The sequence below is a fragment of the Platalea leucorodia genome (assembly GCF_965183815.1).
Source record: "Platalea leucorodia genome assembly, chromosome: 9".
Lineage (NCBI taxonomy): Eukaryota > Metazoa > Chordata > Aves > Pelecaniformes > Threskiornithidae > Platalea > Platalea leucorodia.
The window spans coordinates 51,246,579-51,273,050 of NC_138831.1; the positions used below are offsets into that span (position 1 = coordinate 51,246,579).

Genomic DNA, 26,472 nt, shown 5'->3' on the forward strand with positions numbered 1-26,472 from the left:
GTGCTGGCTGAGAGCAAACGGCCATCTGGCCGCTATCTCGCCATTTTACCATCTTCTTCAAATCCTATGGAAAACATTACCCTTCCTCACCTTGCCTAACCGATTTTATCCTGAAAGGAAGGTGGGTGCAGACGGGGGGGTGTTTCCTGGGAAAGGGAGGTGTCCCTCTGTCACCTTGCAGGCCCCGCGGCCGTCACAGACCCGGTCGGTCGCTGCAGGCGCGCAGCTGGTGCCACCGCAAGCCAAGCCTTGCTCAAAGCGGCGAGGCGGGCGCCGAGCCTGAGCTCGCTGCAGCCCCCGACCTTGCTGCAGTCCTCAAGCTCGCTGCGGCCCCCGAGCTCGCTGCAGCCCCTGACCTTGCTGCAGCCCCCAAGCTCGCTGCGGCCCCCGAGCTCGCTGCAGCCCCTGACCTTGCTGCAGCCCCCAAGCTCGCTGCGGCCCCCGAGCTCGCTGCAGCCCCTGACCTTGCTGCAGCCCCCAAGCTCACTGCGGCCCCCGAGCTCGCTGCAGCCTCTGACTTTGCTGCGACCCCCGAGCTCGCTGCAGCCCCTGACCTTGCTGCAGCCCCCAAGCTCGCTGCGGCCCCCGAGCTCGCTGCGGCCCCCGAGCTCGCTGCGGTCCCCTCCGGGGCTCGCGGCAGCCGTCGGGCAGCCGGTAACAGCAGTTAACGGACGGTTTAGCAAGGCGCCGAAAGGCAGGATGAGCGCTCTTTTCATTTTTACTGTCATCGGACCTAAAGAATCTCGACATGGCACTGTTGTAAAGTAAGAGCCAGCCTGTGGCATAAAGAAAACAAGAGAAGTTATATTAAATAAGAAATTGATTATAGTTACAGCAAGACTGTGATTGTAAAATTCACCTGTCTCCCACCATCAGTTATCTGATGATTTTGCCTGGAAAGGCCCCATGACGTCGTTCTGTAGCCTGGACAGCAGTACCCAGGCTCCGGGGAAAACGGGAATGAGCCGAACGCCGGTAAGGCATCCTTCATCCTTCCCGTCATTTCCCATCTCGCCCGGGAGGGTGAACGCACTGAAACCGCCCCGGCGCGCTAACGCAGCAGACCTGCTTTGATAGAGAAGGGGTTTTTTTGGTCTGTTGTTTTCAAAAGCACCACGCTTGTACGGAGTCGAAGAAATAACGCGAAAGGGTTTAACATTCTAGAAGACAAGAAGCTGAAGTAAAATCTGACGAAGCATCGGCCCGTCTGGTTACGGGGACAGCAGGGAGAGGCCAGGCTGAGGCAGGGCAGGGCCACGGGAGCCACGGAGCCGCGAGCGGGGCGCGAAGGCCCCAGCTCCGTTCCGCAGCGCTCGCCCCGTCCCGACGACGGGAGCAGATACGGGGCGGCAACCGCGGTCAACACACCTCGACGTCGGCGAAGCCCCGAGTTAATCCAATTGCAAAAAGTCAAAAGAAAAAAAGCCAGAAGCCTCGCATACTTTAAACAACTGAATTTATTAGAACCCATAAATGTTGCTTTCATTAGAAGAATCAAGTTAACACCTAATTCAGGGTGAAATTACATTTTAAGACAAACCAAAAATTGCAGTGCTTAAATACAGTATTTACTGAAGACTGCTATTCTTAGAATCCTGGTACGAGTTTACGCGTATTGTGTGGGATTAGTACGGCATCTAATTCCGAGCAGGTTCAGCGGTTTATTTTCAACTGGGAGCCCCTCGCAGCACGCAGAGGGCTGTTCCCCCGCCTGCCTCCCAGCCCTAGGGAGGGAAGAGCTCAAGCCTTGAACACAACACCCCTTGATATGCATCGCCGCCAGAAGCTGAAGCTTTTATTTCTTGTGTATTTAAGACCAGTTGGTAGAAGATCCCTGTAGCCAAAAAAAAAAGAATTGTATGACTGTTGAAATGTATTTAAAGGTTCACTGGATTGGCACTGAGCAAACCTTCAACTGTTACTTCAAATTGGAACCTGAGTTCAGCGATAAAGTACAATCACCCCTGTCGTAGGCCCTATCATTTCTTTTCACAGTAGCCCTTTGGGAGAAGCAGGTTGGGTTAATAACCTTAATTTTCACTACTGTAGGTCAACAGAATCATTTCCCTAAAATTCAGAAAGTGCTTAAAAGCAGAATACAAAAAGTATCTAACTTACAAACCCTCCGCTATGGACAATCAAGAGGTGGAGCGTGGCGGGCGTTCAGAGCTGCGTCTCGAAGCACCGAACCGCGCGTTAGCTCCAGCGGCCGCCGCGAGGAAAACCGCGTTACCGAGGGCGAGGGCCCATCCCGCCACGAAGGTTCCTGCAAAGCGGATGGGGACGCGCCCGTTTCTCACCGACACTTGCTCTCTTTACCACGTGCAGAAAGATTTCCTACAAGCCGTGCTGAATTATTTATGTTACCGTTTAAAATAAGCTATTAGTTACACAACTTTTTCAGGACGTATCAAATTATTCGAATTCTAATATCGCCGACTTCCAACGCTAGCTACGAGATTTGGTCGTTGTCTAGAACTAAAACGGTACGTGCTTCCCAAGACTGGCATAGCCGCTCCTCCCTTACAGTAAGGAAGGAGCCATTTTTTAAACATCGTTTTCACTCTCAACTGATAGCTCACCTGCAAAATACAAAACCACAGCACTCGTAAGAAAAGCAGGAGTATTTTTGCTCATACAGGTATGACTGTAGAAAAGGAGTCCTTTGGCTGTACATTGCTTCCACAGTGTGTTTGTTACATGAGATACAAACTGTACAAGTGCTCCAGTTTACAAAGTTTTCTAAATTGCAGAAACAATTCAGCCCGTATTTATAATATCGGTTTTAAATGTAAAGATTATTACAGATAAGGTACAGTCTAAGTAATTGGCTCAATGTAACAACAAAAATGTAATTTTAATACAATCTGCAATAGTACAACTATGTACATGTGTACAGAACTGTTTCCTTCCGTTACTTCGCTGACGTGAGGCATACTCATCACTTCTAGTTATCAGCTTCCTTTAAAGTAAGAAACACCGAAGTAAAAATGGTTCAGTTTTGCAGCACTTCAAGTTCCTCAGCAGAGCTCTCCTCTCATCCACGTCTCCTCCTTAATTCCAGCCTTAGAGAACGCCGTCGCTGAAGCGGGGCTTGCCATAATCGACGAGGTCGTTTTGTAGATCTCTCTCTTCATCATCTGCAATTAAAATATTCAGATCAAATCCGATGTGGTACTACAGAAAAAAACATTTAAACATTCTTTCCCAGAACCTGCCGCTAACGCCCCCGTCCGCACTGAACCGGCCTCGTCTGGTCGGGGCAACGAAGTCATCGGGGAGAACTCGCGAGGGCAAGTCAGCGCGCGGGGAGTCGGCCCGCGTGAAGAACCGGGACCTCACGCGATGGAACAGCTGGGCCTGTGCCGCTGCCGTGTTTCAGGGATGTTGTGACTTAAGAGAGTGTAGAGCTACTTAAACTTACTACTGTCATTTGGGAATCTCCCTTTCAAGGTTTCAAACTCTCCCACTAAAACCCAACCACAGATTCAGCTACTTCAGCCAGCCACCTTGCCGTTCCTAACCCGCTCTGGAGCTAATGAATGCACTGTACGGTTTCACAGAGGTTGGGTACCCCGTGGGACGAGCGCAGAGAGTCCCTACGGCCCCCTCCAGACCAAGGGAACACTTTCTCCACCTACATCTCAGATTTGAAAAATGGTCCCTTCCACGCAAACGTGGCACCGCACGTTTTTCAGCGATGGGATGTTTACCAATGCTGGAGCTGACTTTGCTGTCAACGTTTTGACATACCGCTACCTCCCATCTCGGACTGGGGGGTAACATTTGAGGAGAGGCTTTTAAAAACATAAAAGGCAGCTCTCAACCTTTTCAAACCTCTTATCAGCGGAGATCCCTGGTCTCTCTCAGCACTGCTGAAGAACCAACAATATGCTTTTCACCGCTACTCTTCACAGCTGAGGCAAACCCATCTGGGCAGGCTCCTGCGCGACAGACGCAGCGGTCGAGACGTCGCCTCTCGGACGGCGGAGCAGCTGCGTGCCCGGCCGCTTCAGGCCCGCCACGTCCTTCCCACCCGCGCCTGCTTCGCCTGTAACAGCGGGTTCACAGCTCTGCCCTTGGCTGGAAGAAGGCAGAGGTTTCATCTTGTGCTTCGATCCAGAACGAGTGTCTGTCTCTACCACTCTGCCCTACTTCTTGACCTCTGCTCCTCGGGGTTTGCTTTGTGAGCCTCACGAAAAAGCATAAAATTAAAAAACCCTTGTGCCTCCTCAGTATAGCCATTTACTGCAGCACACGCAAAAAAATCCATCAAGAAAATGCACATTCAGTATTTTTTCCAAGTGATGTTTTAAAATGTATTATACTCTGCATTCTACCTGCCATAACTCAGATCTCTCCTGTGCGGCTCCCCAGCCTTCTCCCCTCAATAAACAAAGCCCGAAAACTTCAGGTTGTTTCAATTAATAAGCTTTGGCTGCCTCTCAAGGCTGTGTTCCTTTATACCCAGGAAAGATGCTTGTTCACAGGAACGGAAAACAAAGCGTGAGCGTACCAAGCCTTTTCCCAGACGATAAGCTGCCCGGAGCGCCTAAGCGCTTCTACAACCGTTACCGATCCGCCCGCCCGCGCGACGCAGGCTTTCGTGCCGCGAGAAACGAATGCGGCATGCGGGTGTCACTGGATTTACGTCATCCTCCGCCGTCCAGCCGCCACAAAGACACCGTTACTGTAGTAGAAGCCAACAACTTTTAAATATCACCTTGCATTTCAGACAGGTGGACTGAAAGAAGGAACGCCAGATGGATACTGCCATTCCCGGGAGCGGAGCTCCCAAATTTGTGTATTTTCCTCTGATAATTTCAGTCGAAGGCCCACACATTTCTAGTGGCGACAGAAAAACATGTTTAATTAAATGGCTTTGTTTGCACATGCCACGTGCTTTGTTCTAGCCTGATGCAAAACCATGTGATGTTTTTCTAATCGTTTTTAGACAGAAATCCAGGTTTTTTCCTCCCTAAACAATTACAGCCACCCCCCCTCCAAACCCCCACAATTCTACCCTCTCCTACCCTGCAAACAAATTAGTGGAAAGACTAAAGCAGACGCTTTTTGTAAAATGCTGCTTCTGGAAGGACCGCTTGCCACGCTGTACGACTCCTCTCTGGAATCGAGTCCACAAGTTATTGGGAAACAACATAACAAAGGGCTTGGAAAACGAAGCCTGAGGTGGTAACACAGGCTGCCCCTGCTGTTCGTCATGAAAAGGCTTCCAGAAGTCACTCCTTAATCTTTCCTACCAGATATTAAGTCCGGTACGCTGTATCCTATACAGATATACAGAGGGGTTGATCAGAAAAAAGATTTTCACCCAGTCCAAATTTAAAGCCACCGGAGCACGGACTGACAGGAACCCCATCTAAATGGGAACCCGTTTTCTGAGGCCACTTTCAGTGACAGCTCTTATTTTTTCAAATATCCCTGGCATAGCAAGCTCCGTAAGCCCAACCTCCACAGTTTTTAACAATTTTCCACCACTTACTACTGTGTCGTACCCACCTTTCGGAAGCGGCAGACAGGAATGCCGTGCAGGTTACCGGTAACGGCTTACAGCGTACAGGGTGTTAACCCTCGCTGCCCAAAGCCCTCAGTTTCCCTGTAAAGGCCGCCGCAGCAATGGATTTGTGCCGATAAGCACACCGGGACGGAGCTCCCGGGTACGGCGAGAGCTGCGTCCCCGCGCCGCGCGGGCAGCCGGCCTCCTCCCGCCGCCTCCCGGTCGGCACCGCGCCGGCTGCGGGTGAAGACGAGCCCGACGGCTGGGGAGGCAGGGGGTGGAAGCTGGCACAGGCTCGGTAGCAGCCATGTGGCCCTGGTTAAAACGTCACGAATCGGATTCTCCCGTCCGGTTACGGCACGACGGTGGTGAGGAGCCAGGCATCACCCGCTGCTTCCTAAGGGGCACTGAACTAAACCCATGAAAAACCCAACCCGCCCAACTGCCTGGATTTGCAGAGCAGCGCGTAGGCACGCGAACGCGCACGACGTACCATGCCTGCCTTTGCACTACGAGGCCGTACTCCTTGGAAGCGAGCCGCCTGCTTCCACAGCATCGACAGAAGCAGCTGCCAATACCTCCGTACCTTCCTTGGGAAGCTAGCTCGTACGAGCGGATTACAACCCAGTAACAACCCATCCAGAGGGGCGGACGTCAGCAATCCCGAGTGACTAAAACCCGCTACTACAGTTCTGAGCAGAAGTGTAACACAACAGGCCGCATCTTCTGGAGCAGCAGCCGAATTTTCATTTTTATCAGTAAGTTAATTAATTGCCCGGGGTTCCGATCCATACTTTTCTTTTGCTTGCTCATGAGTTTCAAACTACCAGCCCAGCCAAAAAATGCTTACGCTGCACATTTAGATGCATGCCCACAGAAATCAGTTGCTTTTTATCAGCTTTTCCCATTAATTATGCTTGGATACCAATTAAATACATCTGAAAAACTGCCAGCTAAAGAACTTACTTTATGAGGATCCAAATCTGGGTGCCTGTAGAACTTAAATCATGGTTGTTGGTTCCCCCCCCCTTTATTTTGCACTTTCCTTAACTGGAAATACTCTGTATGTTTACATAAACATTTTCACCCTACAGACATGCAAGCCTTTCACAAAATATTACCAAACAGCTAGACGGAGGATGGCAGACACCGTGGCAGACAGACGGCAGGCAGGCAATGGAGAGGCGATGCGCTGAAGGCATGCAGAGCGAGAGGTGGTGAACATGCACGTACGGGAATTAGGCTAGCACCAGACTGATGAGCTTTGAAGTTTGGTTAGCGAGGAAAACCAGAAGCCTGTTGAATCTGTGTACAACGCACGGAAATGACGCTCAGAATTGCGGAGAGCTCACTGCGTACCGCCTCAAGGCAGGTGTGCCAAAAGCAGTAGTCAAAAAACTACAGTTCAGTATCTGAAAACTGCTTTAGCAATATCAAAGACTACACCCCAACCAGCTGGAGAGCAGATTTGGGGTTTTAGGCAAAACCATTTCTGAAATTTGAAGCGTCTTGATCTTCCTAGCAGAAAGCGTATACACGACTGAAATAAGGCATCAACATCCTCTCGCTGAGAACTGCTGTAACATTGCTTTCCAACGGAGAGCGAGACCGAATTTTCAGATTGCCTAAAGCTTATTTATTCTATATTAGAAATTTTCAATCAGCTAAAAATAGTGAGGCTTTACACAAATTCAACAAGTAAACTCAGCGTGGATTTTATCACAATGGGATGGAGATAAGGCCCAAGCTCACCTTGGACGTCTTCTTCTCCACCATCACCATCCTCTTCCTCATTGTAAGCCAGCTCAGCCTGTTTGTCTGCCTCATACTCACCCACGTTACCATCATCCCCATTATAATCTGCGAGTTTAGAACCCTGCTGCGGATCAACAGGGGATTCATTCTCATCAAAGAACCGGCCTGTGAAGTAGGCAAAGGATTAAGTCAGAAGCAGAGAGGAAAGAAACAGGAAGATTCTAAACGAAAGCGGAGCGCGGGTTAAGATAGTCGGGTTTGGTAGCGGTTTCGGCTGGAGGAGAAAGGGGGTAGAAGGGAGAGGGCTTGGGCAGGGGAGAACAGCACGGCTTGGGGGACACCTCCGTGCAAAGAGGGCGTACTCGGGCGTTCAGCGTGTGGATCTTGTGAAACCCGATTGCTACAGGCGCCGCTCTTCGGAGAAAAGAGCCAGAGGAAGCATCCAAACAAAAAGCTCCATCTTTGATTACCTACAAACGCTACTACAAGGTTTCTTAAAATGCTGACGAGCATACAGTGGAAGTTTTTGTATCTCGACTTTTTTCCGAGGAGGATGGGCATGTTTCTACCCACAGCAGAGCAATAAATACATCGCTGACATCGTATACGGTGATGTCTGCAGAGTGCGTACCACACTGTCAAGGGTAACAATCTAGCCCAGATCTGCCTTGCACCTCCGAACTGATTTTTTTAACTACTTAATTAATTGCCTTTGCACTCTCGTTTCCTATTAAGCTTTAACAGTTTTCAAAACGTTCTGAATCCAGTATTTTTGTCTCCCAGCAAAGAATTAAGAATAGTTCCAGGTACTGAAACAACACACAAGAAAAACGAGAATTAGCCGGAGCTCTGGAATGACCAGGCAGCCAAGCAAGCGCACAACGAAAGGTTAACGGCGCACTGTCCAGCTCGGAGCTGGTGTTTACTGGGACACAAGGAGATCTGCTCGAGCCCCATGCAGTTGAGTCCGCTTGCCCATTGCTTAAGGAACGCAACACTCAGTCTGCAGAGGACACAAGTCTGGAGGGATTACGCATAAATGAAAAACCAGGATTAAAGTGCGATGCGATCTCCACAGACTGGAAAGGGACGGAGGAAGAAGTCTGCCGAGGCAGAGGTTAGGTGAGTCGCCGTGGAAGCCATTAAGCAGGGAAGTAAAACTGAAGAATACGATTTCAACATTCGGATTAAAAAGGAGATTGGGGTTACAATGAACAGACGTAAAAATGAAATTATTTCTTAAAACAATGAAAACCATCATATGTGGCAGTATATAAAATCAGGACAGGAACAATAACATAGTGCTTATCTGGATGGGGAAGAAAAGCAGAGGAATCACATCTAGTGCAGCTCAAACGTACAGAAATGGAAGTTTCGGTTATTTTCATAAAATAAGCAAGAAGAAACTATGATCTGTTTACAAATCAGAAGTTTAATATATTATTCATTCTCTATTCATCTCTAATTGAGTAATCCTTGCTATTATTGGTCGTGTTTTTGGACACTGCATTATATATAAAAAGGAGACAGAACTGTACAATTGCACGTTAAATAGAAAACAAGCTATGGAAAGACAACTGAATGCACTTAACTTAGAGAAAAACCGAGCCTGTAGATATGCCAGAAATACTGGGACAAACAAGTACTGAATAAATCTAAGCTGACAGAAGGAGAGGTTAAAATATCAGAAAGAGACCCTAGGAAACACCGCGAGCCCAGGCAGCGCTGGGAGCTGGAGCGCGCGGGAGCAGCCCTGCGCCCTGGACAGCCCCGGCGAGCTCGGAGTCCAGCACGGCTTCGGGATGCAGCTTCTCTGCTTTAAGCGTTTGGTATTTTAGCTCAAGCTACTTCAAATCCAGGGAAGGAAGGCTGAGACCCTGGGCGCACACAAACCTCACCAGCAGTCGGTTGGGACTAGGCGGTCTTGGCAGCAACTCCGCTGCCCGTGCGTGCAGAGCCAGGAGTACAGAAGACTTAGGCAGTAGATGACTTCGCGCCCAACGCCAGGAGAACATCAATACTCTAACCCAAGGCACATGTAACGGTCTTGGCATCCCAAGACTTTAGGCAAGCACCAGACCAGGAGTCGCTGGCAGCTGAAGCCAGCAATACACCAGTTGCTTTCTGCAACAGACAGAGATCTGGAACCTCGATGGCGTTGCACATCTTTCACACCCCTCCACGTGTGAGTTGGTGTCTGCAAGGCAGGCATTACGCAGACTGACTACCTGAGGCACAGTCGAATGCGCTGTCGTGAAGCACAGGAGCTTAGTGACAGCACGGGATGCCCCGTAAGGTTGTCACTGATGCCAAAATCTGCCGGTCACACTTGCTGAGATGAATTCTGAACAGGCATATGGGGCGTTACTCAAAGCTGGATCCTTACAAACACATTACTCAGAGCCGCTGTCCGCACACCCGTCACTAAGGGCCTGCTTCCAGCTTGAAACGGCAGCAGGGACTGGCGGTTTCTGCACCCAGGTTTTTCCCAGGGTGCCAGGTAAAAGCGCAAACAGCGACGTCGCTGCAGTCGCTTTCAGGCCCTGCTTCTTTTGAAATGGAAAGGCCGCGATGTGCCCATCTCCGTACCTAGTACCAAAGTTACTTTTTAAACCTATGCTATCAAAATAAAAAAGGAAAACATCTTTTGGGAGGAAGTTCTCTGGTTCTGAAACCGTGCAGCGATGACAGACACCCTGACCAGCGATGGGTACCCGCCTCATCCCACGGGCTGACGCCCAGCAAGTTTTGAAGCGCCCAGTAACCACAACCGCAGGCAGGGAATGGGCTACAGTGAAAGCTGCGTGCCCGAGCTGGGCTCCTCTGCAGCCGGGGGATGAACTGGTCACCACTGGACCTTTCAGAACACCCACGGCTGATCAGCCAGGAGATAAATCTACAAACTGGATCAGCTACTTCCATATGCGACAGAGACATTCTCTCCCTCACTGCATCAGTACCACGTACAATATAAGTTATTCCAAATATGAAGGAGCAAAGAGAAAAGGAAAAGACGGATCTGGGATGATTGCTGACCCTTGGGTACCCATTCGCAGCCTACAATGGAGACACTTCAGGCACTGCTCCCGCCTACAAAGCTAGCCCCCATCATCTAATCCACTACCAGGGAAGGCAGCCAATCCATTTAAAAACCCCAACAACCGAAAGGGAAGCTCTGTCGTTTCAGCTGTAGTCGCTCAGCCAGAGAAGCGCAGGATCTTCAAGAAGCTCCTCTGATAAACCAAACACTCTTGCACATCTCAGGATCCGCAGAGTGGAAGAGAAGCTCGTGCAGGTTGCCTGCCCGTTTTGAATATGCCTGCCCCCACTTTATCAGAAAGATCCATGAGAGAGATTAAAATAACTGAAGCCTTCCCTAAAGATCTGTTTCTAAAAAATACCCAGTGAATTGATGTCCATTCCCTACCTCTTCAACCCTGGTCTTTTTAGAGCTTCCCCACCCCCCCGCAACCCTATTTTTTTTTTCCTCTCCCCTGATTCCCTTCCAGCTTCCCATCATCTTTCTTTGATATTTAAAGCCAGAGGACGGCCTCACAAGCACTAGGTAAACCAGAGTTAGTTACTCCACCTTATTATTTGACATTCCTGTTAACACATCCCAGAAGAAAAACCTCACCTCAGAGGTCTGTTAGTGGCTAGTAGCCCACCTCCGTTTTGACTGAACTGCACGCTTGCCATTTGTCACCCACCCTGCGTATGAGTTACATACACTGAATTACATACAACTCTCCATTCTTAATTGCAGACTACTTTGATGTTTACAAACTTTTATCTTGCTGAAACCACATCTCATGCATTGTTTATCATCCAGCACTCAAAATAGCAAACAGGGCCAAGCAAAAGATGCATCTTTGTAAACCTCACAGAAGCTTTTCCAATAAAACCGTTAGCGATACCTGTGCCTGGAATATTCTTTTCTTAAAGTTGTGCACCCACTAAACAGCAATTTATTCCTGATCAGGTCTCTATTAATTTGCCTACGACAAAGTCACACTCCGGTTTTTACCGCCTTTTGAATACATACTTTTCAGATCATATCACTTTGACACGATCCGTTCTTGAAAAACCCCCGTTAACCACTTGTCGTATTATATTCAAGCTGATTGAGAATTTGTCCAGTTACCCTTCCAGTACCAAAGCCGGGCTGCTGGGTCTCTAGAACTCTACAGGCTTTAGCCCCTGCCCCTCTGGGGGGCTACGAGGGGGCAGAGGGAGAGAGGACACTGAGCTCCCCCACCCCTGCACCCCCTGCACCCCCCGGACGCCACTACGCACCCTACAGCCATCCGCCAGCAGATCTGGCTGTGTGCTCACAGGCCCCGCTTTAGCTTAACCTCTGCTTCAGAATAGCAACTAAAACGCTTTACAAGAATAACTGGAGTATTAAATTTATTTCTCTGTTATTTGAGGAATATTTAAGAGATTGCTAGAAGTTAACGCTTTTTTCCCTGCCATTTCTCCAAGCTACAGAAGTGCCAGTCAGGTTCTAGACCATGAAAAGAAATGGCAACAACTCTAACTCGAACTTCCCAAACTGAACCTTTTATGACAAAAATGAATTCATAGCCTCATGCTCCTGAGAGTGACCCTCGCTTTCAGAATTCTTTTCACTGATCACTGAAACCAATTCACGATTTTATTTCAACAAAATTGCTATTTCTGCACCGCTCTTTATCCAATCCACAGAATTAACACAGGTTTCTGGCACGAGGCTATAGAATCCTTTTTTCCTCCCAGTTTTTGTGACTCTGAAAACGGCTGTTCTGATGTAATAACTCGTCAGCTTGGAGCACAGACAGATTTTAATCATAGAAACCAAAGCCTAAGTGACAGCTACTTAGCTGTGAGTACAAAGAAATTTAAAGTTGAATTTATAACAGCTATATATTAAAGAAAAATCTTATTTGGGTAAAAAACAAGAGATGTTTCAGCACTATGTTTTTTCTTCCAGATGGCTCTGCCCCACCCAAATGCTAAACAACTGGAATTAGTTCCTCAAAAATAACAATGTTAAGGTATGCCTAGTCAGTATACTCTATCCTATACTTAAGAGTATAGTATCGCCACTGATACCATAAGAAAGTTGTTTCACTATCATGTTCCTATAGGAAGATGCCAAATCAAACGCTGTGGGCATAATATTCTCCCAATGCTACGGCATCAGCTGCAACGTAGGGACGCATCTCAAAAACGACAGTTCCCAGACCGCTGTAGGTGCAGGTGCGAGTTCTTACCTGCCGTCTGCCCACTGAGCCTCAGCAGCGTTACCCCCACCGTGCACACTGAACAAATACGCGATTTGCTCCTGTCTGAAGGCTTCTTCCTCCAGCAGAGGTGGAAGAGAAGGGTTCTGGGAAACTTCCTCTCAGGAGAACAAGCTTCTGGCCAAACCACAGACACCACCACCGAGACCCCCTAGGTAAGGGCTGAAGTCTTGTGTTGTCCGAAACACGGTACTTCAGTCAAGCAATACAGCGTGGGCACAAGTAACTCAGTATCATGCATGTATCAGAAGTCTTGACCTAATGTATTTACATGTGCAGTAATTTCCAACAGCATTTTAAATTCCTACAAGCAAAGAATTTTTTTAAATGACTGAATATATATATATATATATGAAAGATGACACGTTAAGGCACATCTTTTACACAGAAACATATTACGTTTCTTTTCAGGTTTACTCTCCAGAAGGCCACCCGCTGTAATGGTTCCTATTTTCCAGACAGGCACTATCACAGACAGAAAATGAAGTGATTTTCTTAATATATTGAAGTATATGATATTGGCCAACTTACTTTGCTTCATCTTCTGCAAGTCACTAACTCTGCTCTTTGGAATTTTCATATGGTCTGTCTCAATTTTGTGTTCTTCCTGATTTTCCATATTTTCTTCAAAATTTAGGTGCTGGAGAGAATTTGGAGGTATCTGCTTCACAATATCAGCATTTCCATCATTGTCACTGTGCAAACCTACAGAACGAGGAAGCGTGTTCGGTTTTTACATGGTTCCAAAAGGCGGCTACAATGTTACCGCAAAAGATAATTCATCACATTTTAATACATAATCAATCCTAAGTCGTTACCGCCTCAGCTGATTTTCTCTATGTACTTAAGTGCTCGATGAAGCCCAGAACAATAATACGTTTATGTATTTTTTTATCCTCCTGCTGATTCTGCTTTTCAAATCTACTAAGCATCATTTATTGTTTCAAGAGCTACGATCTGAGGAGAAGGTTGCGGTAGGTCACAGAAGTTATGCTAAAAATAATAAGCAGAATCACAGGACTGCAGAAAACCCTGGTCCCCTTGAAATTCACATCAACCTTCTGTTGATAAACTCTAAATTCAACGGAGCAAGCTTTTCACTTGCTATCTTTTATGTTTTCTCATTATAAAGTCAAAATGAAGGACTACCTCAGAGCAACAAAAAGAAACAAACCATTTAAAAGATTTAACGTTTGGAAATAATAAACTTTAAATGTGTATACAGACTTTGAGCTCACTAATTTTCGTATTCTAATCTGCTTACACATCCACTGCAAAAGAAAAGAAATTAAGGAATACTTCTGTTGCCTTTTTTCAAAAGAACCAGTAATGGGCATAACAAAAAACTTCAAGCCTTTTGGTCATGTCACAAATCTGTAACGAGTACGTTATATTGAATGGTTTTTAGCAGGACAGTATTTGAACATGCCACTTGCAATGCAGATATAACCTAACGTCTCTTTGACATTAAAGCAAAGTGACTTGATCCACGAGCATTAAATTTAAGTCTATTTGCTATGGATTTGTGTCCTTTCTAACTGCAATCATTCTAAACCCTTTCACTGCAGTACTTTTAGTTCTCTCGTGTCCTAACCCTCCCCCACGTCACCCTCAAGTGAGCTGTTCACAGAAACAGGAGGACACCGAGCAAGCGACAGTACTGCTGTTCAATCTCCGAGTACAACTGACGACCAACGGATTGAGAATCAACTCTTGATGATATGCTGCAGCCCTAATTAGCACCCCTAAGGAAGAGTACTAATTTCAGTTACCCTCCTCTGTCCAGTGGAGAAATCTTGAAGCACTTACCTTTGAAACTTTTCACTCTGAAATTTGGCTGAAGTTGGTCAAAAGGCTCAGAAATTATTTGGGGGGGGGACGACAATGAAAAGAGATCGGGCCACCAGCAGCCTCAGTGCCTCAGGAGGCCACACTGAGAACGCACTCAGTCTTGTACCCTGCAGAAACTGATCGCTGTTTTCATTTTTGCAACCACATCAAGGAGGAAAAAGGGGCCGGCCACCTACACCTAACACCCACGATATGGCAGCAGATAGTAAACGGCAAGTTTCCTACAGAATGTTGACCTGAGAATTTTACCTGGTGCCAGATTTGGAGCATGGGGCTGTTCAGTTGGAAGATTTATAACAGGTTGATGACCTTCGCTTTTAGGAGCTGAAATAAGCGGCTTCTTTAAAGCTAAAATAAAATAAGTGGACAAAAGCATTAACATGAAACAAACAGACACTATATGCTTCCTCTAACAACCCTGTAAACCTTTTTGCTGTTGTTTTCTTGTTTTCAAACCACAGATGAAAACGTAACATACAAGATTGCGGGGCGGGGGGAATATTATCAGAAGCATTCAGTTTTGAGAATGCGGACCTCTAAAGCAAAGTAAAAATTACCAGATTTTACACCCCACTTGAATTTTATTACCATAGACAGATTTTAAAACTTTACATTCACTATGAAACACCTGGTATTCAAACAGAATATACATGCCACCAAGAGCCCAAACGGGAAAGGATTAGAATATTTCTCCTCACCAGTGGGAGTATCTTCAGCTTTAGCAGGGTCATTATCTTCTATTTCAGGCATGCCGGCATCTCCTCCTGGTTTGATTTTCTCTGTAAGACAAGAATAGGATATTCTGCCTTATTAACCTTTAAGTTTGAACAGAACTTCCCTCTCGCGGAAGGCTCTAAGACCAGAAGAAAAGTCCTTTATCCACAGAACGTGTCCCATATTGATAACGCAACTACAACACTCCTTAGTGTACTGTCGAAGTCACTGAAGACTGCTTTGGAGCAGTGCTCCCAACATCAGTGCAATCTTCAGAAAAGGATGGGAAACAGATGCGCTGTTCTTGGTAGCGGAGTAAGCAAAGCCTGCTGCAAGCAGCTGGCCAGAACAGACACTGAACTGATGTAAAAAAGTGCTGATTCAGCAGCACAAGAAGTAGAAACAAAAGGGAACCCATCTGCCTTTCGGCGAGGCCTACAGGGAGGAACCGAGGGCAACAGTCACTCACGGAGAGCCCCCGTACAGCTCCTGATAACCAAAGGTCCCCACTCTTGTGGGGGGACACACTTGTGTCCAGGACACGAAGGATGCAACACCTTACCTATCAGAGATGACAAAAGAAAGGCAATACCTTTGCCGTTTACAACATGATCTGAAGGCTGCTCGTTCTTTACTGGGTTTTTATCTTCTGCCTCTGGAACAGTCTTAGATATTGCCTGGTCGTCATTATTGGGGCTAACTTCAGTCTCTTTACTGGACTGAATTTTTTGCGTGGCCTGTTAGAACAAATTCATAAGGAACCAATATCAAGCACATCCCTGAAAATTACAAAACAACCCCCCTCAAATTCAAGATTACTTTGGGTAGGCAAAATCCCATTTATGAATTAGATGATCACCAAAGTAAATAACAGCAGAAGTCTCCTGTATGCAAACCTGAATCCCGAGGGTTGGAGATGAGAGCGTGGACACATAACTGAACAGAAAATGTAAAATACAGCATGGCTGTATGACATTTATATCGGCATATGTAGCTCTTAAGTATAACGCAAACAGGTTAAGGCCTTAAGCCTCAGGTCAGAGACTTTAAAACAATTCTAGATTTTAAGAAAGACCTGATTGAAACCTACTTCAAGTCTGCCTTACTATTTGAAATGTTTGTAAACAGAGACAAAGCAAGGAAATGAGATTTTAAGAAAAGCAGGGTATTTCATCTGTTTGTAGGAAAGAGGCCCGTATTCTACCGGCAGCTTGCACCATGTAATTACACCCCTGATACCCTTCAAATACCATTGTTATTTGCATCACATTAGCACCTCGAGGCCTCAGTAGAGATCAGGTTCCCCTTTGCAATAACCTGCGTAAGGTTGTAAGAACATAGATCCTACTCTGGAGAGCGATAAAGTAATATCCGTTTCACAGAGAAGAAACTGAAATCCTTAGCGATGACGTCATGTAGGAAGGCCGGAGCAAAGCAAAGAATTAAGCCTGATTTTCAAGGCTCAGTTCACTGACGGAGCAGAACAGGCAGATATTCTTACACTAATACCCATCTAGGGCTGCTCAGGACGATATTTAACGAAAAGTTAGGGGAAAAAAGCCCGAGGCCTCCATATATCTGCAATGCTGAGTCAAACAAACAGTAGCCTTCGGGCTCTTCTAATTCAACAAAGAAACTTAGCTGCACATTACCTTTTGTTCCCGTACAACTTGGTCCATTAATTTCTTTATGTTTTCTTCATGTTGCAGTCTCATTTCCTTGATCTGCTGCGCACACTGCAGACTTGATTAGAAACACATTATTAGTTTTATTTCATTTGTTGTATCTGCTCTCCCATAAATAAAATAGGGGAAAAAAATATGAAGTGGCACAAAAAGCCAAACCTGAGATATAACTAGAATAGTCTGTCCAAAAAGCCTTGTCCTGGAATGTGTATGGAGTGGAAATGGACTGAATACAGAAAGAAAGCAGAACTGGAAAAAACAGGGACAGAGCAGAAAAACAGTAAAATAAACAGAATGGCCTTGAACACATTTCCTCCAAAACCTGGAAAGCAACCGAAAAGTCAAGCTTCACAGTTAATCTGTCATCAGCATATATTAATTCCACTAGGAAGGCAATCTATCTCCCACGGCTGTCAACACAGAAGATGCACAACTACCACTATCGGTTACTGCCGCTAACTTAACTAAGATCTGAATGACACAGCTAAACATCCCGACTTCTCTAACAAGCCACAGAGATCAACGCAATTCAACAAAACTCCTGTCTCCCACAATCTGCAAATACTCAACGTAGCACATAGAGCAAAGCATATTGTGCGTGAAAGTTTCAAACATTTTCTCATGTGTTAATCTCCCTCAGTCCTCAAAGCTTCAGAAGTAGCTGTTCTCCCTGCTTCTCCATTATAAGCTTAAAAGGCTGAGGTCAACTTAAAATTTCAATCTACACAATGCTTTTAACTGCAGTTGAAAAAAATAAAATTGCTGTCTTTCTAAAAGTGTAATTAATAACCCTGGCGGCTTACAGAACTGTGTCGATTAAACTCTTCCAAGTATTTGTTTACCAAGATCTCCATGTTATTAAAAATGCAGACTTAAAATCATCCAACGCTGAACAATTCCAGTAAGTCAGATTTCTCTTAGATCATAGCTCACTTTGGGGGGAGGAGTAGAACAACACAAAAAAATAAAACTTTAAAATCAAACAACTAGCTAAGTCAAAGCTACATGACCAAGTGACTACACTCAAGTTTGAGGATTAGCAGAAATAGGATTAATTTGCACTTTTTCGTAAATACAGCCTTCCGCTACACACACACAAACCTAGTTACTAACATTCTTAAAGACATACCTATCATATTCCAGTCTCCTTGTAAGGTAAGTATTGTTCTTCTTGTACTCGTGAAGCTGATCTTCCTGGCGAATGAATTCCTGACGTAATTCTGCTAGTTGCTCTAGACCAAAAAGCAAAAATCAACATGAATACAGAAATATAAGAAAAAATGCCCCACGGCAGATACAACTTTCAATACTGCTATAGAAGTTAAAAATTTGCTCAAGTTTTATGTTATTTCTTCTAGATATACTTTAAAGATTCTTAAGCTAACTTGAAAAAGATGCCAATTCACTCACGCATGCCAGATGTCACTATGAATTATAGAACAATTCTTCTGATACTATGCCAAAACCCCTAAATTTTTCTTTACCTTTTCATTCAGACGACTTACACAATGCTATTTCACCTATCTGTTGGAAAGCTCTTTAATCTCCTGAAAGATTCTGTTATTCGAGCAACACAAAAGTACGACTGGGTTACTTTAGGAACGATGGTCTAATATTCTTTTTCTGCAGTAAGCGTACAGAAGACGGTACCTTCACACTGCCCATAAAACCAATATATATTTCCTGTCTTCACAATTGCTCTAGAAATTCTCCTCCCTGCTCCTCAGGCTACGAATAATTGTTAAGCTTCTTACTATTTCAGGTTGCAACTACACAGATACAGGCAGAAATGCCAAGTATAGTGTCTGCGGGTATGTTCGAATTTTGGCATTAGCTGTTCCAGGTCACTCTGAAACCCATACAGTAAGATTACAGGCATTGTAATCACGCCTGTCAACAACAGCCTTAAAAGATGTTTTCTGGACCATTCCTAACCCAGCGTAAGCATCACAACGTTGCGGATCCAAACTATACTAAACTGTGTATTTGGTGATGAAAATGATTCTAGTATCTTGGAAGTAAGCAGTGCCACAATACACGTTCCTTCCGCAGACAGCAGCGCAAAGTCTACGAGAGCCAACCCTACACCTATCCAGACTCGGTAATAAACAAATATAACGAAATTTCACATCACGCCATGTTCCAGCACCACTTGATCTTTCATTTCAAATGTATTCTGCAGTACCTAGGCAGTTAAAAATACACAACTTCGCAGTCTGCCAAATCACCGTTTGGCCACAAATTCCTTACCCTTTAAACGATGTATGTCTGCCATTTGGTATGATACGTTGTTCTGCAGCTTAATCTGAAAGGAAGAAATGGTTATATAAATACAGACCGCCAGCGGGTTAGAGGGGGTTTACACCGCCAAGGCTCAGGTGCGTTTGTTTTCATTGTAAAGACAATGTACGTAACGGATTATCAGAATGACGTATACAACGTTCTTGTGAATACAAGTAATGTATATTTAGTTATCTATAAGCGATATCACCAACCTAAACACTGTATTTAGGCTTTGCTAAGGAGGTCTTAAATTTATTGCCAGGACATATTTCTATCAAAAAAGTAGATTTTGTCAGGACTAAAATAAACACACTGCATTCGATGCTGCAGAAGGAGACAGTGAATGTCCAATGTCAAAGTGTATAAAAATAAACACGCAGCATCATGAGCAAAAACAAGTTTTACCTAATGTATATTTAGAGTACATTTTTTATGTGATGCTACCTAATAGTCATAGCACACATCTTATTTTTAAGAGACAATCTGACACCAGTAGACTTCCACAACAGCTTTTAATTTGGTATTTTTAGTAAGGAAAAAATAGCAGTTACAATAAATAAGAAATGCATGTACACAAAGTCATTAAGTAAGGATGCTTTGTCTTGTTCTTACATAAAGACATATGTAAAGACAAAAAATAGCCGAAATGACGAGAAAGATGCACATGTAGGACATACTGAGAAAGGGTGAAAAAAATCCAGGGCCGTCATCAGGCAACACTTAGGCTGTAATTATTTTTCTTGTAGTTTCACGATCGGTATAAACGGTAACTCTAGAAGGGGTGCTGAAAGAGGGTTGTCAGTCTTGGGTTACGAGGTCAGAATTACCTCTCGGAATACCAAAATGAAGTACAAGCACACCTACTCTGGCGCCGGGCGGGACAGACGGATGGACACACACACGCACACACACGCACACACACAGGCTATTTCAATTCCCGCAGATTCTGAAGCTCAATGTCTGAGTCAGTTACCTACATTTCCTGCCAAAACAAACAAAAAAGACATTACTGCCCTTACTGTAAGACTTCCTCCACCCACCTCTACCTTCCTTTTTATCAAAATTATTCATTTCTTTAAAAACGTTTCACGTCATGTTTTTGTTTTTAAGAGAGGCACTCAAACGCTGGACTCTCCGATTCAATTTGTCCCATATGGGTTGAGGCAGGCATTTATAACTTTAGGAACTACGGCCATACAAAAACTGCCGAAATCGTGATTTTCTGCAGAACACAGCGTACACGGAGGCACGCATCCAACAGCTCCAGTCACATAATAGAGGCTCCTTATGAAACGGAGTGCTCCATCGAGAGCTCCCTGCGTGCCAGACTGCGGCGTCCTGGCTCATCCCCAGCAGCGACGCGCACACGGGCAGCGCTGGCAGCAAACCCTGCCCCATGGCAGAGAGCAAAAGCCAAGAGGGCTGCTGGAGCGGAGAGGCACCACCGCGACGGCTCCGTATGGGGGAACGCCCAGCCACTTCACAAGGTTTTTCCCAAAAAAAGAAAGAGCGGCAGATGATGCAATCTTTTGGTAACCTGAGAACCCTGACCATATTGCTCCGAAATGCAATACAAAATAAAATCACCCTACAGGGACACTTAGGGAGCCTTCTCCGCGCGTTAGAGCCGTGCATTGGAGAAGCCATTACACATGTGCTCTGCCCACCAAGACATTTAAGGCACTCTAGTTACAGGATGCAAAGAACAATACTCAATTAAACGACAGCCTGCGTTGGACTTCCTGCGCTTTATTTCAAAAGCGCGAGGAACCCCTGTGGTGGGGACTTCATGCAGAAGCACAGCACAAAGGCAGCCGCCAAGCCTTTCTATTCCAACGGGCGCCCATCTTGCCCGCTCTCCATCGAACAGACACCGGGACAGGGGAACAGATACAGAGTGATTTGTTGAGCATTGATGAAGAAGTATCTTTCCCCATTTTGCAAAGCCACTGGCAATAACGACCAATTTTTTCCCTGTCTTCCACTCTAATGCAGTTCTTTCCCAGAATCCAATAACCTCCAAAGGAGATCCTGGGAAGCAGTGGGTTCTGTTTTCAAACCTTTATCTATCAGAATTCACAATACCAAAAGCCTTCCCACTGGCTTGCTTCTGCTCATCCTACAAAACATTTGACTTGTAATGGGCTGGGGGAGGGCTGCCTGTCTGTTAACAGGAGTTTGATTTGAAGACAGCATCAGCTTCATCACGCAATCTTTCATTTTGGCAATTTTGAGTTTCAGAGAAAAGTGACAGAATTCATATCCAAAACAGCTCAGCTGACAGCAAGTGTCCCTCATCTGAAGGATAGAAAGGGAAGAAGCTTTTTTATGATTCATGGGATCTGTTCCACCCACACATGCAAAAAACCACACTCCACAAACCATGGCGCAAGTCCAGTTCTTTCTGAGCTGTGTCCTCCTTGAGTCTAGACCTATTTGTACTGTTCATGTTCCTCAGTGGCTTCTCAGATCCTTTCCGCAGCAGTTGGGATGTATAAAAGAAATTCTCTGTAGCCCAATGAGCTCTGCACAGGAAAAAACCATCAACAACCCTGTGCATGCTGGAGCTACGCACATGCAAGGCAACCTTCCAGTGCTGTCTGAATTGTTAATGGTCTTGTCATATAGTGAAAGGCACTGTAAGGAAGAAAAGTTAAAAACACGCTGGAGCTTATCTCGGCGTATGGCAGGACAGAGCACAGGTGGTATTGCTTTGCGATCCAGTAAGTGGTGAACTGTAAACATCCACCCATATTTCCCTACGAGTCATTTCTTTATCTAGCCAGAACACCCTCCAAATTGCCCGTTGAAGCAGCACGAGCAGGCGTCCGTACTCCTCGGTGCAGCCTGGGCATTCCCAACGCACTGCGAGGGCACGTGCTGGAACAGCACGGGAAAGCTGTTTAAAAGCCTGTTTGCACGAGGGTCCGTGTGCCACAATTCCATCAGCTTTCTGCTGTTGTCAACTGCCTTTTTCAGAACAGGCAGTGCTATCATCAAGCAATTAGTGCAGCATCAGAGGTGACACTGATCATCAGGAACATGCAGTAAGAGTGGAAGATGCACTCAACATCACCACTGTAAAGCTACAGCGTTGCAAACTGAGGAGCTATCAAGGAGTTTTGGCAACAAAGAACATAACCAGCTGCTCCCAAGGATGTTTTACTAAACAGTTTCGTCCTATGAGGCACCACTTCCAGGCACCAGCTAAGGGGCAAGGCTGTATTACACACCTGGCATCGCCAGCAATAGCTTTGGGATGAGAAAGGCATGCTCCCGAGAGCTGCGATAGCAAACACAGAGCTACGAACCCCTACACGCTGGATGGCTGCCATCTGGAAGCTCTCCACCACAAACTCCTGCCATTCAATCATTTTATTGAGCTTATTGCAAAGGGATGTGTAAAGATACGAAAAAAAATAAGTATCCTCACAGTATGCTGCAAGAAAGCATGAAATGCTCAGGAAACCAATGCTAACCCTGCATGCACCACCTCCCCAAACGCTGGGGCAGCCACTGTCGCCGTTTGCCTCCCAAGAGGAGCTCCAAAGGAGGAGAACTCCTCTGGTGCGTTCCAAGGTCCTGCAGACCATCATGAGCTCACCAAGACGAGCACAAGGTGATGGGAGAAGAGAATTCCCAAGAACTCAGGCTTTTTCTTTTTTTTGTTTTTGGTTTTTTTTTTTTTTTTTTTTTTTTTTTTTTTTTTTAAACCGAAGACACTAGGTCACGCCACTACATTTGCTCAGGAGAGCAAACAATATTCTGGTGCAGTGTGACTGGCTTCTTACGCATGTCGGGGGAGGGAGGAGAGAGACGAGGGTTTGGGCCTGACTACAGATATCACCGAGCTAGGAGGAAGCTGCCTGCAGAAATTCAAGTCACCTCCACGCTGGGAAATGCACACCTGATTTACATGACCACAAGGCAAAGAATCTCCTATGAAGACAAAGGAGCATAAAGCAATATTGACACTATGATAACAACCAGAGCGGCATCTTTCAAATGAGTTTTCTGTGAAATAAGCCTGGATGTGTTGCGATCACTTGATACCCTGGGAATTACCAGTGTTGGTGTTTTATTATAGCTCCTGCATTTCACAAATGGACTAAGATCATTGGTAAAAAACAGTTTGTTCAAAGAACGTCCTTGCCAAATTCTATTTTGAGAAAAAAATTATCAGTCGAGCCTTTTCTGGTCAGACACTTCATGCCTACTACTCACTATTTTTTTTTTTTTTTTGTAACAGATCTTTATTGTCTAAAACAGAGCTTTATTCTCTACTCTCTAAAGTACAGTCACTTAACCTTTTTTTTTTTTAGAAAAACATTAGGATTGCTGCCACTGAGAACATGACAGTAGCTCACAAGAGAGGAAAAGAGAAAGGGCCGGTGACTGGTTATTGATCAACCATGCTGCTATTCTTGCCTATTAAGGCACATTGAACATCTTGAGCACAAGTGAAGAAGAGAGGGTATTGAAAAGCCTCTAGCTCACATGACCTTAAATGGCAGCTTCTGGAACAAAGAATGAAGATACAGGGCATATACTGCAGCACGCATGCAATTAACAACAAAATTAATTTGTGAGGTTTACGAGTCACGTTTCTCTTGCTCCCCTCCTGCTCTGCCCTGTGAGATGCCAGACTGAGAGCGTTCAAAGACCAGCCAGATTTATGCAGAGCAACAGAGTGGTCAGCAGGCAGGTGCAGCTCCACAGCACCTCAGTCTGTACCACGCGCATCGAAGCGGGCTCTGCCTGCCAGTAACCCTTGCGAGACACCCTGACTTAGCACTTGCATTTTGCCTCCTGGTGTCCTACAGTAAAACACTACAGATTTCCAAAAAATAGAAGTTTCTTGTATTAAAAGCAAGCCTCGCCATGCAGCCCAATAATTGACAGCTTACTTGAATACCACCAGTAGAGTTTTACACCTCTCAGTCAGTAACAATAATGCATGACACAAGTGCACTGCGTTACAAATCCAGGCTAAACACCGGGGACACAAAATCAACGTCACCCACGTAAGGAACAGCCACGCTGCAAACACCCACCTACATCCCTTCCCTTGAATACCCTTAGCCACTTCCCCAAGTCTGCAGCTTGGAGGCAGTTTCAATGCATTTATCAACCTTCAGCAGGCTTCCTCCGCTAATTTGTCCAGTCTAGCCATGAACTCACGTTATTTTACTATCCTCAACAACTGAGAAAGGGAGTTCCAGCTCAGTGCCCTGACTGACCGCCTCCTGTGTTTTCAAGCTACTACCATCTTTGGATGCTTGCTTTTATTGCAGAGGGCAATGAACAACTAAACCTATTTGCCCTCTATTGGCACGTAAAAGTTCAATTTAAAAAAAAAAAAACCAAAACAAAAAACCCAACAGTTTAGAAAACTACTCGTTTTCTGTCTTTTACAGGGAGAAACATCTTTGTTAAAACCTAACTGCTTTGATTTGAGCTCAGCTTCTCTTACTCATCAGATTAACTATTTTGATGTCTGTAGAGAATACTTATTTATAAATTAAACTAGATTTTATAGTATCACAATATTTTTAATCACAATGGTGTCAGTTGCATTTATTTCCAGCGGAGAGCAGGGGTATCCACCATTACATATCTAATCTGGCTTTTTATTGCAATCTCAGAAAAAAAAATATTAAAAAAAAAACCATGTTTGCTGAACACACAAATGGCTTCATTTTAATGGTTCAGTAGGAAAGAAAACATAACTTTAATATAAACAGTTTGAAGGAGTTTAATTCTGTAATGAGACATGTATGTATTCAGATTTTTCTGTGACAATTAAACACATTTTCTTATACTGCTCATCAAATGTGTGATATGAAAGGGCCAGAAAAACAAACTCAGCCAGTAATAAGCCTGAGTGCGATATTTCCATAAATCCTACTGTGATAAACAGCGTCCAATTAGCAGAATTATGAACTGCATGCAAATAGAGTACACGCCACCATACCCAACCGAGTAAAAGAACTTGTCTGCTTAACTCCTCTGTAAAGAGTTGCCTGTGATGATTATGAAAGTGCAACAGTGAAAGTTGCATTCACTCATTTTCCCTTCCACAACAAAAGAAATCCCCAGGCCACCTCCACATAAAAGGGCAAGCTGAATTTTGTATTAGCTTGTCTCTTCACAGCTAACGAAAACAACACGTTACGCCAGCAGTAAGATTTTTTTTTTTCCAAGTATATGCTGGCTGCATAAGAACCAGACCCTGATGTGCCAGGCATTTTGAGAGAGGCGAGCTCAGGGTGCTACGCACGATCGTTAGACGTGTTTCATTTTCCTTGAGGCCAAACAAAGTGTAGTTTTAAGGCTGTGTATAGCTTTTTGGCTGATCACTGAGATCAAATAACCTCGGCAGAGGAGGAAAGCTCAAAAAAAATTAAAAATTGCCATCTGGAGAACAGTGAGCTCTCAGCGTTTTCCTTGTTAGCACAGATACTGCCTTTGCTGGACATTTTCAGCTCTCTTCAGGGACGCATTCAGAAACCCGAGCGCACTGCAAATGTCCCGACAGCAACCAAAGCCAACGCACCAGCTCTAGAAACCCGTGCCTTCGGGGGCTTATTTCATCCCTAGGCTGCAGACGCTGCAGGGCACCGGCCACCCCCAGGCGAGAGCAGCCGGTGCCCCCCAGGCAGAGCCACCCCGCAGGGCCCGGGGACCCTCCCGCCGGCCCCGGGCATGGCTGCACCCCCCGCTTTACCTTGCTGTCCTCGCACTTCTTCACCTGGCCGTCCCTGGCCTGCAGCTGGCTGCTCAGGTGGCTGTAGTCGGCCTCCTTCTGCTCCAGCTGCTTCTTGTGGGAGTCCACCTTGCCCATCAGGTCCGAGTTCCTCTTCTCCAGGCGCCCCCGGGCCACCTCGGTGCGCTTGGCCTGGCTCTGCAGCTCCGCCACCTCCTCCTGCAGCAGGGCCTGGCGGGACGAGGCGTTCCAGCAGTTGAAGGCGAGGATGGCGATCACCACCAGCAGCGCCACGAAGAGAAGGGAAGGCAGACGGCCGCCCCTCCGGTTGGCCCCGAAGCCCACCATGGGGGAGGCCGCCGGGCGGGGACTTCACCCGCTCACCGCCTCCGCCCGCACCTGAGAGGGGAGAAGCCGGGACGGGGGAGGGCAGGAAGGCTGCTCAGGGAGCCGGCCGGCGGGCGGAGGCGCTGCCCTGGGGGGCCGGGCGCATCCCCGGCGGCGCAGGGCCCTGAGGGCGGCGGAGGGCCACGGGGGAGAGCGAGAGGAGAGGAGGAGCGCGCAGCGGGGCGAGGGGAAGCCGCGCCGGGGGCAGGGCCGTGCCCGCGCTGCCGTGGCTGGCCCAGGCGCCGCTCCCGCCCCGCGGGGAGGGACAGGCCGCAACGCCCACCTCGC

At 46.1% G+C, this 26,472-nt stretch overlaps 1 protein-coding gene across 12 annotated transcripts; it reads right to left on the reverse strand.

The window, feature by feature from the left end:
- Window positions 1-1,439: 1,439 nt before the first annotated feature.
- Window positions 1,440-26,472, reverse strand: GOLM2 (golgi membrane protein 2). Of its 12 annotated transcripts, XR_014229249.1 has the most exons (12): window positions 25,819-26,472; window positions 19,059-19,113; window positions 17,938-18,040; window positions 16,776-16,866; window positions 15,716-15,860; window positions 15,108-15,188; window positions 14,659-14,757; window positions 13,090-13,263; window positions 7,271-7,438; window positions 4,341-6,823; window positions 3,828-4,192; window positions 1,440-3,140 (listed from the first exon to the last, which is right to left on the reverse strand). XR_014229249.1 is itself a non-coding variant. In XM_082322379.1 (10 exons), the coding sequence occupies exons 1-10, from the start codon at window positions 26,143-26,145 to the stop codon at window positions 3,067-3,069; spliced, it is 1,317 nt and encodes a 438-aa protein (XP_082178505.1). In that variant the 5' UTR covers window positions 26,146-26,472; the 3' UTR covers window positions 1,440-3,066. The 12 variants fall into 12 exon arrangements, 2 of the variants coding, with proteins under 2 accessions (XP_082178505.1, XP_082178506.1); XR_014229246.1 differs by lacking the exons at window positions 3,828-4,192; window positions 4,341-6,823 and having other exon boundaries at window positions 1,440-1,834; window positions 2,119-3,140; XR_014229247.1 differs by lacking the exon at window positions 4,341-6,823 and having other exon boundaries at window positions 3,828-4,083.